The 17,270-nt window shown below is 50.5% G+C and overlaps 1 protein-coding gene across 6 annotated transcripts in view; it reads right to left on the reverse strand.

Annotated features, from left to right (window-relative positions):
* Window positions 1-905: 905 nt before the first annotated feature.
* The window catches only part of DPF3 (double PHD fingers 3), a 304,745-nt gene continuing 288,380 nt past the window's right edge, over window positions 906-17,270 (reverse strand). For 5 of the 6 annotated variants that reach the window (XM_058739560.1, XM_058739557.1, XM_058739561.1 and 2 more), the window contains exons 10-11: window positions 11,238-11,319; window positions 906-10,717 (exon numbers count right to left, since the gene is read on the reverse strand). In XM_058739560.1, coding sequence (XP_058595543.1) covers window positions 10,647-10,717; window positions 11,238-11,319 — 153 coding nt within the window. In that variant the 3' untranslated portion in view covers window positions 906-10,646. Of the gene's footprint in view, window positions 10,718-11,237; window positions 11,320-17,270 lie in introns of those variants that run through there. The other variant, XR_009264602.1, reaches the window with a different exon arrangement.

Genomic DNA, 17,270 nt, shown 5'->3' on the forward strand with positions numbered 1-17,270 from the left:
TAAAAGCCCACTGACCGACTGAGACAGAAGTCCCTGCTTGGGTTCCAGAGCCCCCATTTCCCAACTGCCCCCAGTTCGTATGTTATTACTTGTCTGGCTTGCAAGCCCTGTGAGGGGTGGGGCCTTGTCTTCTCGGCTGCACGCGCCTGCCCCATGGGACAGGCTTTATTTGCTGATTTTTCTTAAATGTGGTTTCAGAAGACTGACTCCTGGCTCACGGCCTCAGGAAACCACTGGCCGTGTGGGTCGGGGGTCCCGCTGCTCCTTTAAGGTGGTTGCTAAGCTCCGGAGGGTCTCAGGGCAGATGTGTCTTCTACAGGCCCTCTTGCTCCTGGCTCAGGGTGGCCATCCCACTGCCTTTTATGGAAGGCCATTTCTGACCTGAGAGGGGAGGGGTGGTGACTCAGCTGGCTCTTCTAGATGGTCCTGAGCCTGAGGTCTCTCTTTCCCCCACCACGTCCCCTTACCTCAGCCCTGAGTCATCTGTGAATCGTCCAACCCATCCTCCCCTGGAAGTTCCAGGGGGTTCTCTCCCGATGCCCGGAACTCTCAGAGGGTTCTTCTCAGGTGAAGCTGTAGGTTGTGTTTGTCTGCTGTGCCCACGAAAGCTGCAGGGACCGAGGCTTCCCCGGAGCTTGTGGGGGTCAGAATTCCATCACCAGCAACAACCGAGACGTGGCCCGTGTTGCTCCTGGGGTCTCCTTGCAAACATGTAGGCATCAGGCTTTCCCTGCAGCCTGACATACGTGCACATGCACACAAGTACACGCACACACACGTACATATGTCTTCCCACTGTACACCCCGGTGTGAAAGGGCCCCACTCCCACAGGATCTGTGCATTTCCAGTGGATTTGTTGACGACTGGGTTGGTGGTGGGAGGGGGGAAATAACCAAACGTTCCCAAGAGTTTCAAAGCCTTTTATTTGTTTACACATTCTCTAAATCGCAGACAAAAAAGATTCGCTACATAGGTCATCAACACTGCTAACCAACCACAGAACAAGATACTAACCACAGCAAAGAAGGGACGGGGCCTGTGACTCAGTCTTTGTGAACGTGCAAGGGCTCCGCAGAGGGACTGGGATGTCCAGGGTCCCCAAGACTGCTTGATGCCCACGTTATGCTGGCTCCGGGTGGTGACCTCTCCAAGGCCCTCCTCCCAGAACCTGGTCAGGACAGAAGCAAAGGCAGGGAGAGACGGAGGGGCCCTGGTTCACTGAGAGCCCCTCCAGGCAGCCTTCCTGAGCAAAGCAGTCCCCTCTGCCTCCTGCGAGCCTAAATCGGGATGTGGGCTGTTTGCAACCTGGAGATCCTCCTGGAGACTGTCACATACACCAGCTGTCTGGGAAGTCCCAGACCCTGCGCGTCCCCTGAGGACAGTGGGAAGCGTGGCACGGCCTCACCTCCAATACCGAGACACGAGGGATCCCGATACATCCCTAAGAGAGGGCAGAAACACCACAGCACTCTTCACTTCAGGAGCCACGGAAGAGGGGGGGACTTGACACTCAGGGGAAAGGAGCACCCCAGAAGACAGGAGAAGAGTGGCACACACACCCCTACACACTGACACTACATCACGTCACACCCAAAAGGGTCAGGGGGTGGGCATGGGAGATTTCATGTGTCTGTTGCCGCGGTTGCTTTTCAGAGGAGCCAGCGGGGATCTCTCACTCAGACCATTACATCCGACTTCCTAAGCCGGTAGCCCTTCTCTCTAACCTCACGGAAACTGGGCCAGCCTCAGTCCTGGACACTTTCCAAAGCACCCAAGCAGCTCAAGGAAAAGCCCCTCAGTTGTCCAGTCAGCGGAAGGTAATGTGATGCTGGAACCTTAGGTCAGGGGTGGGGGGGAGGGTGGGGGGGGTGGTAGGGAGTCCAAGGGAGCATAAAAGGAAGACCCTCATTAGCAGGCATCTCATTAGAGCTCACCAAGGCCAGCTCTCTCAGCCATTCTTTGATGGCTAGAGTTTCAGAAAGAGCTGAGGTGGGGAGCGGTGCGAGAGTACAAGAGACAAGAAAGCACTTTGGAATGATGGGGGTGCACCGTGGAAAGGGGCTTCCCTCTCTTGTGCCCCCACCTGGGAGAAGGTGACCTCAGGTTTGCATCACGTCTTCATGTCCAGAGACGTACATGGAGATACAGCAATAGGAGATCGCCAGCGCATTTCCAGGGGTACCCTTTGCAAATACAGCCAAAGCAGCCTGGGGGCAATAAATTCCTGAGGCTGCGAGGCACCCGGGGTCTACTCACCAGCTGAGACAGCGCAGTGAGGACTTAAACTGACCCCCTTCCCAGACTTCTCCAACTCTGAGTCAACCAGACGGCTTCCACGCCCTTCCCAGCACCCGCACAGGCATGAGCTTCCTCACACGGCACTCGGGCAGGCACCTCCTCCTAAGGGACCCCTTCACCCTTTCTACCCCAGCCCACCCGGAATTCGAGGGGCTCATATGCGGCGGCAGCCCCCACCCCCAGCCACCAGAACCAGCCTCCTCCTGGCGAGGAACACGGTGGGGCATCAGGCGACTGAAGAGGAAAAGCCATTTCTCTTGGCTTCTGGGCAGAGACGCTCCATCTCTTGGCTCTGAAAAGGGAATGTTCGCAAAACCGGGCTTTAAGATCGCCCTCAGCCCAAACACATCGTGGGAGGGCGGGGGGGAGGGGGGGGCGGGGGGCAGACCTACTTGAGGACGGGCTTTTGCACCATTGCACCGTGTGACGCGGACCGGCCAATCTCTCCTTCAGGTGTCCATTTCCTGATTGGCCCAGGGTGTCCGCATCCGGCTGGGAGGGCGTGTGAGCAGACTGTGTTCACAGCCTGAGAGTCTGCTCGCGTGGAGGTGGGAGGGAAGACCCTCTCCGAGCTCAGCCCGCGGGGCCAGCAGAGCTCTCTCACTCCCAGGTCCATCCCGCATGCAGCTGAGGGGGCCAGTGGGCTCAGAGTCTGAGGCCTCCGCCTGGGTGCGGTGCGGCCAGTCTGGCCTGGATCGGATCCAAGTCAGAGGACCCACCCCACTCTGCTGCCACCAGCACGGGAGACCGGGGGGGAATCCGGGTCATTCAAAGGAGGCTTGGTTCAAAAAAAACCACTGGCTTTCACATGGGCCGTGGGTCAGACCCCAGAGAGCATTTCAGGTTCTCAAACGCTTCAAAACCAGTCTCACAGCCAGGCATCACGGAAGCCAGAGGTCCCAAAATTCTGCCCGCTCACAGCCGTGTGCTGGCCAGGGTCCCCAAAGAGCCTTCTCAGGGTGTCTCCAGCAGAGAGGCCGAAGGCTGCGTTAGGCCAGCTCTGCGCTAAGGCCCACGCGAGGGCAGATAACGTGCCTTCGCCCAAGCCCGGGCATCCAGCTTGAAAGCGAGCTCAGTGCGGCTGCTTCGGGGAATAACGGTGAGCAGCTGAAATCCGGCTGTCACATGTGCAGAGGAAAGGGGGGGATGGAACAAATGGTGTATTCCTGATGCTGTCAATTCAGACAACAGGGAGTCCAGTGAAGCACGAAGTCAGGAGCCGATGAGCACCTGGCCAAAGGTGGGTAGAGGGGGTTTCCTGGAATCGCCTCCAACGCCGGGCCTCTCCCCGATGCCTGCCTCCCGCTGCCATGCCAGAACCGCACAGGAGGCCGAGACAGGCTGGCGGGGGTCTCTGTGGGTGTCCACCCGGTCTGAGCGTGAGGCCCTCCTCCCACCATGCCCCCCTGCTCTTTCCAGTGGGGACTGGGCAAGGCTGTTGTGAGTGTCACTGTCCAGCTCTCATCGGGCCCTGCCAATTGCACCTCCCTGCCCGCCACGCCAGGAGGCCAAGGCAGCATTTGGAGGCACGGCCTCCGGTCCCCTGGCCGCTCGGCACACGCCAACCCAGGTGCCTTCATCATCACGGAGGCTCAGGTTCACCTTCCAAGGGCAGCAGCCAGTGCTTGGGCAGACGGACACTGGCAACTAGGCTGAGGTCGACCGTGTTCTTCCCCTCCCCCGCCCCGCCTCGCCCAAACTCCCGGAAGGTGGGAACAACTGGATACTTAGCCTGCTCCTCTTCTGTGGATGAATATGCATGAGCACAAGGAAAGAGACCTAGATACGCACACACCTTCCCTGATGGTACGCTACCTGGCGTGTGGTCAGAGGGCTGAGACCGAGTGTGATTTTAGAGCCGAAAAGCAGGTCGAAGCCTGGGCCAGGATGTGGTTCGTTTTTTCCCAGCCGCTCTAGGGCTTTGAGGGCTTCCCTGCACAGAACGGGTGCCCTGCCAAGTGTCTTAGCCCGTACCAGCCTGCCTGGCCATCCCTCACGGTGGGCAAGAAATGTGCACATCTTCCGTCCGAGCACGAATGCCCCCTGGGCAAACGCGGCAGAAAAACGACGAGCAGCCAGAATGGACATCCCTCCTCTTCCCAGCCAAAGGCACAAAGGCTCCCTGGGCATCTGACCATTTACTGCCACGGCGTGACTTCCCTGCTTTCCCAAATGGCACACTGATGGACCAGATGCGTCGGGAAGCCAGGGCTCTCTGCCTCCTTACCCCGCCTCTCCCGCCACCTGCTCTGCCACCCCCTCTGCTCCGAGATAACCGTGCTGTATTTTCATGCTCTCACTCACATATTATCTCGCAATGTGTCTTTCCTTTTTTTTTTCCCCCTAGTACCTAATTTAGGCCTTTTCAACTACATGTTGAAAATGTGCAGGGGGTATATTTTCTTCTGCTTCTTCCCGCCACCATCCCACCCTTCAGCATCTAGCTTGGCAGGAAGGCAGGGAGGGGCAAGGGCAGGAAGGGAGGAGGCAGGCCCTGCAAGAGGAGAACCAAGGTCTGGGGTGCGGTGGGGTGGGGGGAGTAAACATGGAAGGGCAAAGTCAATAAGAACCACAATCCCAACACCAGCCCATAAAATCTGTGCATCCCTTTGACAGAAAGCAGAATGGAGTCCACAACCATTGCCAAACGTGTCCCCCAGAGACGCAGAGGTGAGTGAGGGAAGAGGGAAAAGAGTCCATGGGCCAGTGACCCTCCAAGAACAAGACTCACCCCCTGCGGTGTGCAGGGGCCGGAAGCAGGGGTGGGCCTGGCTGGACCTCAGGGAAAGAGCGCCCCCTCCCCCACCCCTCCTTGCACAAACAGGTTCTCCCTCTTGTCCTGGAGCCACACATAGGTTCACTTTTAGTTTGTTAAGGGAGGGTGTGTGTTTTTTGTGTGTCCCTGTTTTCATCATCAATATTAATAACATTGATAGAAATAATAGAGATGCAGAGAGGCAGCCAGACAGGACGCAGTGGCATAAATATAACGTGGGGATGTTGCTGAGGGAAAATAGAGGGGCTCAAGGGCCTCCCCCGTGTCCTACAGGGACCGTTCACCCACTATCCTCTTCCCACCTCAGCAGTGTTTATGTGCCAGACTGGGTCGGTGCCGTCCTGAATGGCCACTTTGCTCGCTGCCTGGGCTAGAGGTCATTATTAGTATTTATATCTCTGCCGAAGAGGGTTCTGGCTGCCAGCCAGTCCCGGTTCCTGCCTTCCTCTGGCCTGCCCTGGGAAATGTCACCATCAGCACAAATGTTTCCTTCTCTTGGTGGGGCCAAAGAGGGGGAAACCCTGGAGTGACCCTCTTTCAAGGCACCGGAGCAAAGAAAGGGAGGCAGCTGGGAACACAGAGACTGACCGAGGGGCATTCCTGTACCCTCTGACTCCTGTTGTCCCCACCGCAGCACAGCCACCCAAGACCCTGGGGAGTCACCTCAGGTCTCAGCTGTCTGCGGGGACACACAGCCAGGGCTCGCTCAGAGCCCAGAGAGAGCCTTCCCTGGGAACCCACCGACTTCCAGATCTTTTCCCTCCCACGGGGAGCCCCCTGTTCGTTCTGGGAGACCAGCTGGATGAGGTCCAGGCAAGGCCCAGACCCCTCCCCATCCCCGCTTCCTGAGGTGCTTCCTTTGGGGCGTCTCTTCACAGCAGCCTGGGCTAGGAGCATGGAGAGGGGGCCAGGCCTTCCCAGGAGCAGCTGCTGAGATGCTCAGAGGAAGCCCCCCCGGTCCATGTGTCTAAGGGCTCCATTCGTCCTCCCACATTCAAGGCACCCGAGCTGGTGGCAGCACTCGGGCCTCCCCGGCCCACACCCTCTGGTCATTTAGCTCCGGGACTTGTAAGTGGAAACCAGGTTTCTGGTCCCCTCCTCAAGGACCCTCCCCTCCCTTCATTGTGCTTTGCCGAACCTGAAAGACCTTTGACCCTCCCCACCTCCTTCCTCTAGGCCCCTTTCCCCCCTCCCTCTCTACAGGTGACACCACTACAGGGATACGAACCCACCACAGGAGACGCCAATGCACAGCTCCGATAAGGAGCCCGGTGTGGCACGTTGGGCATCTTCCCTGGGAGTGTGAGCATGACTCTGGCCCAGGGAGCCACCATTTCCTTGGGGTGTGATGACATAGGCACATCCTGAGGAGGGAGGGGCCTGTGGTGGGCAGCAGGGGAGGGCCTGGGTCCTCGCATTGGTAACAGGCTGAGAACTGGCCCAGGGACAGGAAAGGTGGTCCCTGGGCCTCCCTGCACCCCCCCCCCCCCGCCACAAACACAGACTCAGAGAGCAAACCAGGGGCCCCTCTTCTCTGAGTCTAAAGCCTGAAGTTGCTGGCAGTCTTTCTTCAAGAGCACAGGTCTGTCTCCTAAACTTGCCCCCAATAGGAAGAGTAATAATAATCATCCCATTTTTCTTTCTTAAAATATCTGAACTTTTAAAGGGGAGGGCCGAAAGGAATCTCGTGCTGTGTTCAAAGCACAACGCCTAAAATGCACCATGAGTGTAACTCTCCAGGGTATCATGAAACCATCACTGTGAAATCCAAACCCTCCCCCAACCTTAAAACCTGTTATCTTCTCCAGCTCGGGAGGAATCTGGCCTCCCTCCTTCTCACCCACGGCTCACACACCGTACTTCCAGTCACACGTCTGAGCTGGCCCCCCTGGGAAGCCACCGCTCCTCACCGCTTGCCTGGACTTCCCACCTGGCTCTGGAGCAATGACAGGAGGCCTTGGGATCCTGCTCCAGGTGCTCTGAGTCCGTGGGGGGGGCGGGGGGGGGGGTGTGAGAAGGAAATCAGGATGTAAATCTCCTAACCGAGGCCTTGTCTGGATTTCCTCATCGCCGTTGCCCGCGCTGGATTTGCTGCAGGCCCAATAAGCAGTGTTTCAGAAACACAGGGTTTCAACTTCCAGCTTGGACCGTGTAGCCTCACCTCCTCTCTGGCCAGCTAGAGCCACGGTATCAGGGTGAAGTGGAGCAAAGGCACTCGGGCTGTTCCAGGGATCTGGCCGGCAGCCAAGAGCATCATTATCTCCCCTTGGTAGCCTGTATACCCAGTGACGAGATGCCACAGGGTGGGGGCCTCCATCGTGCCAGGCCCCGCGCCAGGATCTTCGCCAGCAAAACTGCTAATCCCTGCAACAGCCCTGCTGGATAGGCCACATCTCCCTACCTCCCAGATGTGGAAAATGAACCTCAGAAGGCCGAAGTCACTTGCCCAAGGTCAACCAGCTAGAAAGTAGCAGAGCTGGGCTTTAAACCAGTGTTTAAGCGAATGCCACACGGAACTGAATTACAGCCCTCTCCCGAGGTCGGCGCCCCGTTCTAGGCCACGATGATCTTGAAGAAAGGAGTATCTCAAATATCTGCATTCTGAAATCCCCAACCCCAGGGTAAATCCCTCACCCCCACCAACAGGAGACCCACGCACGGTCCCGGTCTCCTTGTCACAGCTTCGGCCGACTGGCCCTGACCACAGGCAGCCTAGCCCCTAAAACATAAACCCATTTTGGTCAAAAGGGAGATTCTGAGAAGGCATCTAACCTTGGCTAATTCACACGAGAAGGGGGCATACAAGTCATTTCGGATCCCTCCTTGGAAAGCGCTGCTTTCCAGTGGTTATCTATATAACATTATGCCTTTTAGGTCTCCCATTGTCACTGTGGAACAGGCAGGGAAAGTATTATTATCTCTTTTTCATAGGTGAGCAAACAGGTTCAGAGACGTTAAGTGACTTGCCCAAGGCCACACAGCTACTGAGTAGCAAAGACAAAACTAAAACCCTGATCATCAACGTGTAGCCCATGATTCTAGCTCGTCCTCTGGGGCTCAAAGAAAGACCAATTTGAAGTTTACCACCACTTTCTCTGTTTCAATACAGCAAGTGATAAATGTGACTCTGGAGATTCTGTCTTCTTGCAGTACCCTGGAAGTGCCATCCCACGAGCTGGCTTTGCTATCCCCACTTTCCAGATGGGGAAACTGAGATCTCCAAAGAGGACAAGGTTGGACCCAACCTATAGGGCATGAAACTGGGAAGGGAACCCTGGACCCTCCTAATGTCCTTTCTAGAGCTCTGAGCACTCCCCGGTCCCTCCACTGCAGGATTATAGCACCTGGCCTTTGCAAGATTCACTTCCTCCTCATAGCTTCCGTGGGCAGCAGGTGGGGCTGGAGGTAGAACAGGGCCACCCCATCATCTGTGTTGAGGTGGGGAACACGTGCGCACATACTCCAAAGAGGACCTGTCAAGTAGCAGGGCCACACTTTTGGGTTTCGGACCTCCTTTTTAAACATGAAAGCCACTGCGGCATTCGGGAACATTCTGGCAACTTTTTTTTCTAAAATTAAGTCAAAGTGATTTTCAAAACCAATCGTCAGCCTTTGAGGACACCCCACTTTGGCTTCTGTGGGAGGACAGAGAGCCGGAGCACTCGGGAGAGGACATCTGCCCCTCTGGTGTGGCCCGTCTGGGTAACAGATGACGTGAAAACACAGCAGTTTTCGAAACCTTCCCTGGACCTCCAGCATCCAAAAACAGGTTCGCCAAACAGCAGGGGAAAGGAAGTATCTTATGAGGAAGATACAAATCCCATCTGTACAGGACCCTTTAAACAAGATCATTATGTATACACGTAGCTCACTCGGGCCACGGGGCCCTGCAGGAGAGTGACCCCCATCTCCTGCCACAGGTCACTCCGCCAGGCTGTCCGGGTCCACTGGCCAAGAGCAATTAGCCCGGGAGGGAGGCTCTTGCCAAGTCGAGGAGGAGCGAACACTTCTGCTGGGCAGAAGTGGCCCAACTAGCCCAAGTCTCCAGGGCCTTCTTCAGGAGCTGAAGGACTAAAAATAACCTCGGCCTTTGTTGTACGCAGCCGGACCACAGAGATGGGGCTGATTTCAGGGAAGCCGAGCATGCGCGAGGGTCCCACTCACCGAGACCTGCCCTTTGGGCAAATGATTTTTCCAGAAATGTGTCAGTTATTGTGTGCTGCTGCCGTTGCCACTGCTACCGAGATTCAAAGACAGCCCGATCCGCTCCAGCCCTCGGGGCTGACTTCCAACACAGATTTCTCGGAAGCTCAGCCTCCCACCTCTTTCTTCTCAAAACATTAAAAAAAAAAAAAAAAAAAGCCAGAGTCCAGCATGTACCGGGGAGCTTCGGGGACAAGAGCAGCCCTTGAGCTGAGGATTCTGTATCATTGCCACCGTGATCATAAATAATCACATCCCCTCCCCCCCCCACACCCGGTTATTTGTTTAGGTGACAATCATCTCTTCCCCATCCTGAAATCTCCAGAGTCGGGTATCAGGAGACAGCGGCAAACATACACGGGGTGGAAGGAAGAAATTACTTGGGAAAAGGAATTCGTGGTGCCACATCAATACTGAAAGGTTGCTCAGAGCTGCAGTCCTTTGTATCAGTGTTTAGATTCTGGGCAGCCCGCACACACTTTCCTGGCTCTTTAGTCCCAGGGAAAGCTCCAGACCCAGGCTGGCTGGGAGGCAGAGCCTTAGCATGTCCCCTGCCATTGGCTGTGGCTTGTCTCACCTCAAGGATGCCCTTGAGAAGGTCAAGGAACTGCAAAGCCTGATCCTTTGCAAAGCCACTCCCGATGGATAACAAATACTGACAGGCTGTGGCGGGGCCTCAGAATTTTCCTCCCAATGTGTCTGCCCACTCCTCAGACTTCTAGTACCCTCCCCACCCCCCAGCCCCATCAAGAGACCACCCTGGCTGTAGACACCACTAGGTATCTGCTGGGGGTCCAGAAAACTGCTTTTTTTCTTCACAGAGACCAAGGAACAAAAAAGGATTTTCATCGTCAAGATGGCCTCCCGACGCTGAGTCTAGAAGTTTCCAGGGAGGCTTGTAATAAATAACAACTTCTCCACAGCCCTTTGTTCCTCTGCTGAGTTCGGGATGAAGAGCCGAAGCAGGAGGCGGGAGGCTGTGTGAAGATTTCTTGGAACACAATAGATAGAAAACACCAAACTACACGTGAATGACGGATAGGTGGTCACAAAACAAGCTTCCCTTAAAATGGGAGCCAGTGAGAGGGCCTCAGTGCTGGGGTAAATGTGAGGGGGTTCCACAGGGCCGGGGCTAGGGGTGTTCTTCAAAAGTGCAAGATCCTTCTGGTAGAAACAAGGAGGGAACGGCTGAAGTACCGGAACCTGTGTGTAGGAGGTAAGCAGACACCTCACCCTCTTGGTTCTACGTGGCCATGCCCTCTGTGACCACAGGTTTTCCTTACAGTTGGTCTGTCTGGATACATGGGAGCGGGGGCTTGATCTGGTTTGAGCTGGGCTCCGCCTCAGCCTCTCCAGCAACCTGGGGCCCTAGGCTTGGCAGCCAAAGGCTGAGGCCTTTTCTTTGAGCAGTTCCCAGCACAGGTGGCAGCTCCAGCTTCCTGCAAAAAAACAAGATGGCGTTACCAGCAGCCGCTCTCGCACCCTCAAGCCCCGCCCCTTGGCCCCAACTCCTGCAAGCCCCATTTCTCTTTTGACTTGCACAGCTCAGAGACTGAGTCCCTGGCCTGAAAATGCGCCGGAGTCTGCAGCTCAGCAGAGCGTAAGTGCCGGTCAGAAAAGTTAAGTGCTCGGAGGTGATCAGCTGAACTGCTGTAAAGCCCCTCATTCCTTGGCAGCCACCAGGTCTAGGCCAGTTCCCCGGGGAGGCTTCCTCTCCCACCACTTCTGCCACGTGTCCAGGAAACGTCTCCTTGGCCCCCAAGTTGTCATTTCTGGGGGTGGAGCCATGCCTCGGTGTCCTCATCTGTACAATGGCCGTGGCCGTACCTACTTCAAAGGATTGTGATCATTAAATGAGACAAGATAGGGAAAGGCCTCAGCACAGGCCTGCACCATAGTGAGGGCTCAGGAAGCGGTAGGAGTAGCCGTTGGGGCTACTGTCGACCTCATCATCATTACCTTCTGGGGGCTCAGCCACCGGGGGATTTAAACAGTACATGTGATAGCCACGGTCACAGTCATCGCAGAAGAGTAGCTGGTCCTGGCGGAGTACAGAATAGGTGGAGAGGAAGAGAGAGAGCGTGAATTATTTAGGGCCAGCGTCCGGCCCCCACCTACTCCTCCAGCCGATTCTGTGCTGATCCACCTTCCTGAATGCCCCTTTCCAGGCCCCGTTTGAAGTCCTCCCTGTCCCCTGAATATGCTTTGTGCTCTGCCCATACCTGGAAATTCCTCCTCTGCCTCCCCAACTATGCAAACCCTACCCCCACTTTAGGGTTCTGCTCAATCATACCTCCTCCAAGAAGCCTTCCTTGACTACCACCTCACATTCAAGCTTAAAGAGATTCCTTATTCTTCTGAACTCCTGTAGCCAGTAACCCTGTCTCCATAAGGCAGAAAAACACTTTATTGCATTTCTGTGTTCCCCATGGTGACTGCCTAGTGCATAGAAAGAACTTTAAACGTTTGAAAATTTTAATTGAATTCCTCTTAACCTTACCCTTTCCATCTGTGAAATGGGCAACAACCATACTTGATGGTAACATCTATGACACCTCAGAACCTCAGCAGGATTTCATTATGCCAATATAGAGAAATGCATGTGATGTGATGCCACCTTTCAGATCCCAAATGCCTCGTCAGGGGCTGGAGGCTGGAGCCCAGGTGAGAACAGGACCCTCTAACGCTGTATTTAACTTCCAAAGACACAGTATACGCCTTTGCTCCTGTTCCTGGACACTCTCCCAGCCCCTGACCCCTGCTCTTCTGGACCATTCCCTACACACCTCAAGTCTTCCAGCTCTTCTGTTCTACAGAGATGTCACTAATCTACATCCAATGGAAGTTCTCTCTCCCCTCTTGCATCCCCATAGTTCCCTCTGACATTTAATTGCATTTTGCTTTAGGCCACAAAGCCAGGTGTAGAGTAGACATGTACACACAATTGTTTTCTGGAATAGTTCCTTTTGGAATGTGCCTCCTTTGTCCTCTCCTTTACAGATCGTCAGGCCCTTGGGGCAGAACCTTGTCTGAACTCATCTCCACATCTCCTTCAGAACTGGCACACGGTAGCGATGTGTTTGTGATCTGGTCCCCATTATCCAGGTTCAGCTCTGCTCTATTCTTTGGACCTGCTTGGATGCCTTATAAGACGTTTGCAAAACTAAGTTTTGTATCAAATCTCACCCTGGCACCCCTCAGTATGGAGATCCTGGAAAAAGTAGATATTGAACTTGGAAACCCCAGTGAGCAAGCAATAAGGCAGGAGATATCATGAAAGACTTTTTTTTCTCTCTTTTAAATCATACTAACACCTTTCAATGGTGCCATGGGAAGCTTTTGAAGAGTTAGCAACAGAGGAGTGACTGGTCACACATGGAATTTAGAAAGATCTCACAAGCTGCTGTGGAAGAATAGATACCTGGGTGCAAGGAGGTTGGTTCTGCAGGCTGAAAGACCACTTAGGATGCACTACCACCATCCAGGTGAGAGGTGAACTCTGAACTAGGGTTGTGGCATGGGGAAAAGGTAAGGGTCCTGTTCCCATTTGAAAGTTATTGATTGGATGTAGAAAACGATAAAGAAGAAATCAAGAACATTACTGGGTTGTGGCTTGGTCGGCAGGCCAGATGATACAACCACCCACTGAGACGTGGGCGGAAGAGTAGAGACATGGGACATAGAAGGCAACCTCAGCCAGAGATATGTTATATACATCCACAGATCATGCAGTGGAGATGCCCTGGAGGCAGCTGGACAGCAGGAAAGATGCCTGATCATGAGATATGGATTTGGGAGACATTGGTGATTAAGACGACAATGGAGGTCCTAAGAGAGGAAGCCCGTGATATGTTACAGATGTCCTTGAACTTGAACTCATGGAGGGATGTCCATTAATTTCTTGGAATTATATGAACAAATCTGAAATTATATGCACAAATGTACATTTTTCGGAGAAAAGAGTTAAGTCCATAGCTTTCATTGAATTTTCTGAAATATCAAGGACTCAAAAAAGGTTACTGAGATAAAGGCCAAAAACAGACCCTTGGGAATACCAACTTTAAGGGACAAGCAGAGAAAAAAGAGACTAAGGCAGCAGTCAGAGAGTTAGGATGAAAACCAGGATGGTGTGGTTTACTCCAAAAAATGTACACCATTATTTTGGAGCTGAAGTAAGCTATATGACAATATGATTTAGGAATAATACAAGGAGGAACAAGTTAGGATGGGGACAGAAAATAGGGAGAGACTTGTCAGAAACAGTATTACTAAAGTCTTTAAGACACATGACTCCTACTATAGTGCTGACACAAGAAATACAAGAAGGTAGAATACAGTGGATTAGACTTTCCCAAAGGGAAACCAGGTGTCTCTAGATTTAAATACATTTTTCATGGGTTGATTATTGTCTAGTACCACATTCTCTTCTTTTCCATGTGCTTTTCAGGATAACTGCTTGTCAGGTCCACCCAGATCGGCCAGCTCATGGTAACCCCCATGAAAAACATAATTTAAGAACCTCTTACTCCCAAGTACCAGAGAACCAGTTCCAGTAAAATGGCTATAGTTCCAGTAGAATGGGAACCCTAGTCTGGAATGTGCATGGCAAATCCCTGACTATGTGAGAGGTACCCTACTGCCCAAGCAGCCTCACCCTTGATTCCTCTCCTACAGTCAATGAGAAACCTCTGTATTAACACTGTTGGTAAAGCCAAAGACCAGAACTAACCCAAATGTCTATCAACAAGAGACTGTTTGAATTAACTAATGAAGAACTATGCAGCTGTAGGAAGAAATGAAGATTATGTCTAAATACTGTGGTGGAATAATCTCAAAGATATCCAGTAAAAAAGCAAGGTGAGGAAAACAGGTGTGTTTGTTACTATTTTCCAAGAAAATGCATTTTTTTTCTGGATTCATTATGCGTATGGGTTCATACACATGAATTCTTACAACTTCATACATATATACATACAATGTTATATTTAAGTAGAAAGGAAAGATAAGCCATAATTTTTTTAAATGGCCACCTATGAGCAGAGTGAGGGAATAGTGTGAAAGAGTAGGAATAGAAGACAGATTTTCTTGAATATCCTGTTTGTTTTAATAGACTCGATTCTGGAACCAGTAAATATTTTGCATAGTCACAAAACAAAATTCACACTGTAATTTCTCTAAAAATAAAAGAAAAATGAAACAAGTGAATCTAATTATGTATGAGTTGATGGCATAACCACACAGAAAGTAACTATTTCAAGTGACTCTAAATCAAGTAGTTTCACTGTACATCCTTAGTCATCATCTTAGTCTTAAACAAAAATAAGTGTGTGTGTATGTGTATATATAAAAATATATTTCCTTTCAGCAATCATATTTTTGGTGGTAATAGTGGAATTACTATTCTGAAACTTGTACGTATCAAATGAATGATTATGTTGTTATTGAGAAGAACTTTGACATGCTTGAAAGAAAATACAGATGTAAGATCAATGAAGTTAAGTAAAAACGCTATAGTTATTCCTGAGTATGAATTAGAAGTATCAGTATAAATTCAAGTATCCATGCAAATTCAGTATTTTGTCTTTAAAACAAACAAAAACATATTTTCTAGCTGTATCCATTTAAAATGCCCCAAAACAATGACTAATGAGGTAAAAATTAGCACCCCTGGTACCCCTATCATGTTCTCTAAAGATCATTGCCCACTGAAATGAACCAGAGGTCCTTGAAGAAATGGCTGGTACCAGGTCCAGGGCATGAAATGTATAAATAACTTCACATATTGGAAAGCAAGGAAACCATCAAATACTATTGGGGTCATGTCTAAAGGACTCAAGATCCAACCTGATTACATTCTCGCTGGTCAAATATAGGACAATTTTAACTGTAATGGATTGAAACAAATAACATATATTTAAATCCTTGGGTTCATAAAGATACTATTTATAAAAAAAAAAAACCTTGTCACCTTTGGAAGAAGCTAGGGAAACATCCCTTTATTTTTTGGTTTATTATCTTGATATAATTTTAGTCGTAGAGAAAGTTGCAGAATGGTACAGAGAGTTTCTGTACCCACTTTACTCAGCTTCCCTTAGTGTTGACATCTTACATTATGATAGGACGATCATGAAAAGCAGGATATTACCATTGACATAATACTATTGACTAATCTGCAAGCCTCATTTGAAATTCACCAGTTTTCCCACCTCTGTCTCTTTTCCCAACATCCAATCCAGGATCTCACATTGTATTTAGTTGTCATGTATTCTTAGTGTCCTTGAATCTGTGACAGCCTCTCGGTTTGTCTTTCACGACCTTGATACTTTTGAAGAATCTAGGCCAGTGATTTTGTAGAATGTCACTCAATTTGAGTTTGTCTGATCTTTTTTCATGGGAATATTGAGGGTGTGCACTTTGGGCAAGAATACTACAAAAGAGATGTGGTGCCCTTCTTAGTGCATCATATCAGGGCATTAATACCAATATGTCTTGTTATGAGTAATGTTATTCTGATCAAATAGTTTAGGCAGTGTCTGCCAGTTTTTACTATAAAGTTATAATTTTTCCGTTTGTAATGTATTAATAAGTAATCTGGTTGGGGAGATACTTTGAGATTATGCAAATAATCTCACCAATTGGCACCAATTGATTGTTCTTGCTTACAACAACCCAAAACAGTGATGCTCGCCTATTGGTGATTTCCCTCTTCCCTCTACACTTATTAATTGGAATTCTACTGAGAAAGAGTTTAACTCTTCCCTATTTATTTATTCAAATTTTTAAATAGCAGTATGGATTTTGTTCTTCGGATTTTAATGCAACGCTATCATTATTGACTTTGTTGCTCACATTATCCCAGATTTGCCATTAGGAAGTTCCTTCAAGTTAGTTCCTGTGTCCTTTAGGCATGCTTTATCAATTTTTGAGCACTTCCCTACTTTCTAGTACCACAGGATGCTCCAGACTTTTCTTGTATCTCCAGCCCTAGGATCAGCCATTTGTCCAAGGGTTCCTAATTCCTTTTACTGGAGAATGGTGTTTAGAAACCAGTATCTGGGTACCATGGATCCTCATCGCTTCTGCGTTGTCATTGCTTCTAGGCTCTCCCAGAGAATAGAATTAGGAAGTAAATGTATGTGTAGGTACACGTGCGCACACCTGTATTTATTTCTGTATCTATCTACTATTACATATAGATATACATGTATACATGTAGAGAACTATACACACACACATACACACACACATCTTATATAAAATATATAAGCATATAGATACACAATATGTTATATCAAAAATCATAAATTTATCCTAACACCCCTATTCCACCCCCAACACCACAGGATTCAGTCTAGCCTTCCCTCTTTTTTTTTTTTTTATTTAATTTTTTTTTTCAACGTTTTTTCATTTATTTTTGGGACAGAGAGAGACAAAGCATGAACGGGGGAGGGGCAGAGAGAGAGGGAGACACAGAATCGGAAACAGGCTCCAGGCTCCGAGCCATCAGCCCAGAGCCTGACGCGGGGCTCGAACTCACGGACCGCGAGATCGTGACCTGGCTGAAGTCGGACGCTTAACCGACTGCACCACCCAGGCGCCCCTAGCCTTCCCTCTTTATTTGACTCTTCTTTCTGTGACATGGAGAAAACTGGCTCTCATTACCACAATATATACTTATTGGTTCGGACCTGTACATACATAAGGTAGTTTCAGAATGGCTAACTTATATGCCTGTAAGAAACAAATTTACTAACTAGGGTATGATATTTATATAGTCTTTCTACCTTTAGCCTGAAAACACATAGTCGTGTACTGCATTCTCAAGTTACTAAAGTTAGTTCTTTCCTTCCCCACCCTTCAGGATGGTTATGCTATCTATTTACATTAGGTTCATTTGCTACTGTTCATGTTCCAGCTTCAGTCCCCACCCCCCAACATCCTGGTTGATTTTAGTATTTTCCTATAATGGGGTATGTACAACATTACCTTGGT

The sequence above is a fragment of the Neofelis nebulosa genome, chromosome 7, assembly GCF_028018385.1.
Source record: "Neofelis nebulosa isolate mNeoNeb1 chromosome 7, mNeoNeb1.pri, whole genome shotgun sequence".
Classification (NCBI taxonomy): domain Eukaryota; kingdom Metazoa; phylum Chordata; class Mammalia; order Carnivora; family Felidae; genus Neofelis; species Neofelis nebulosa.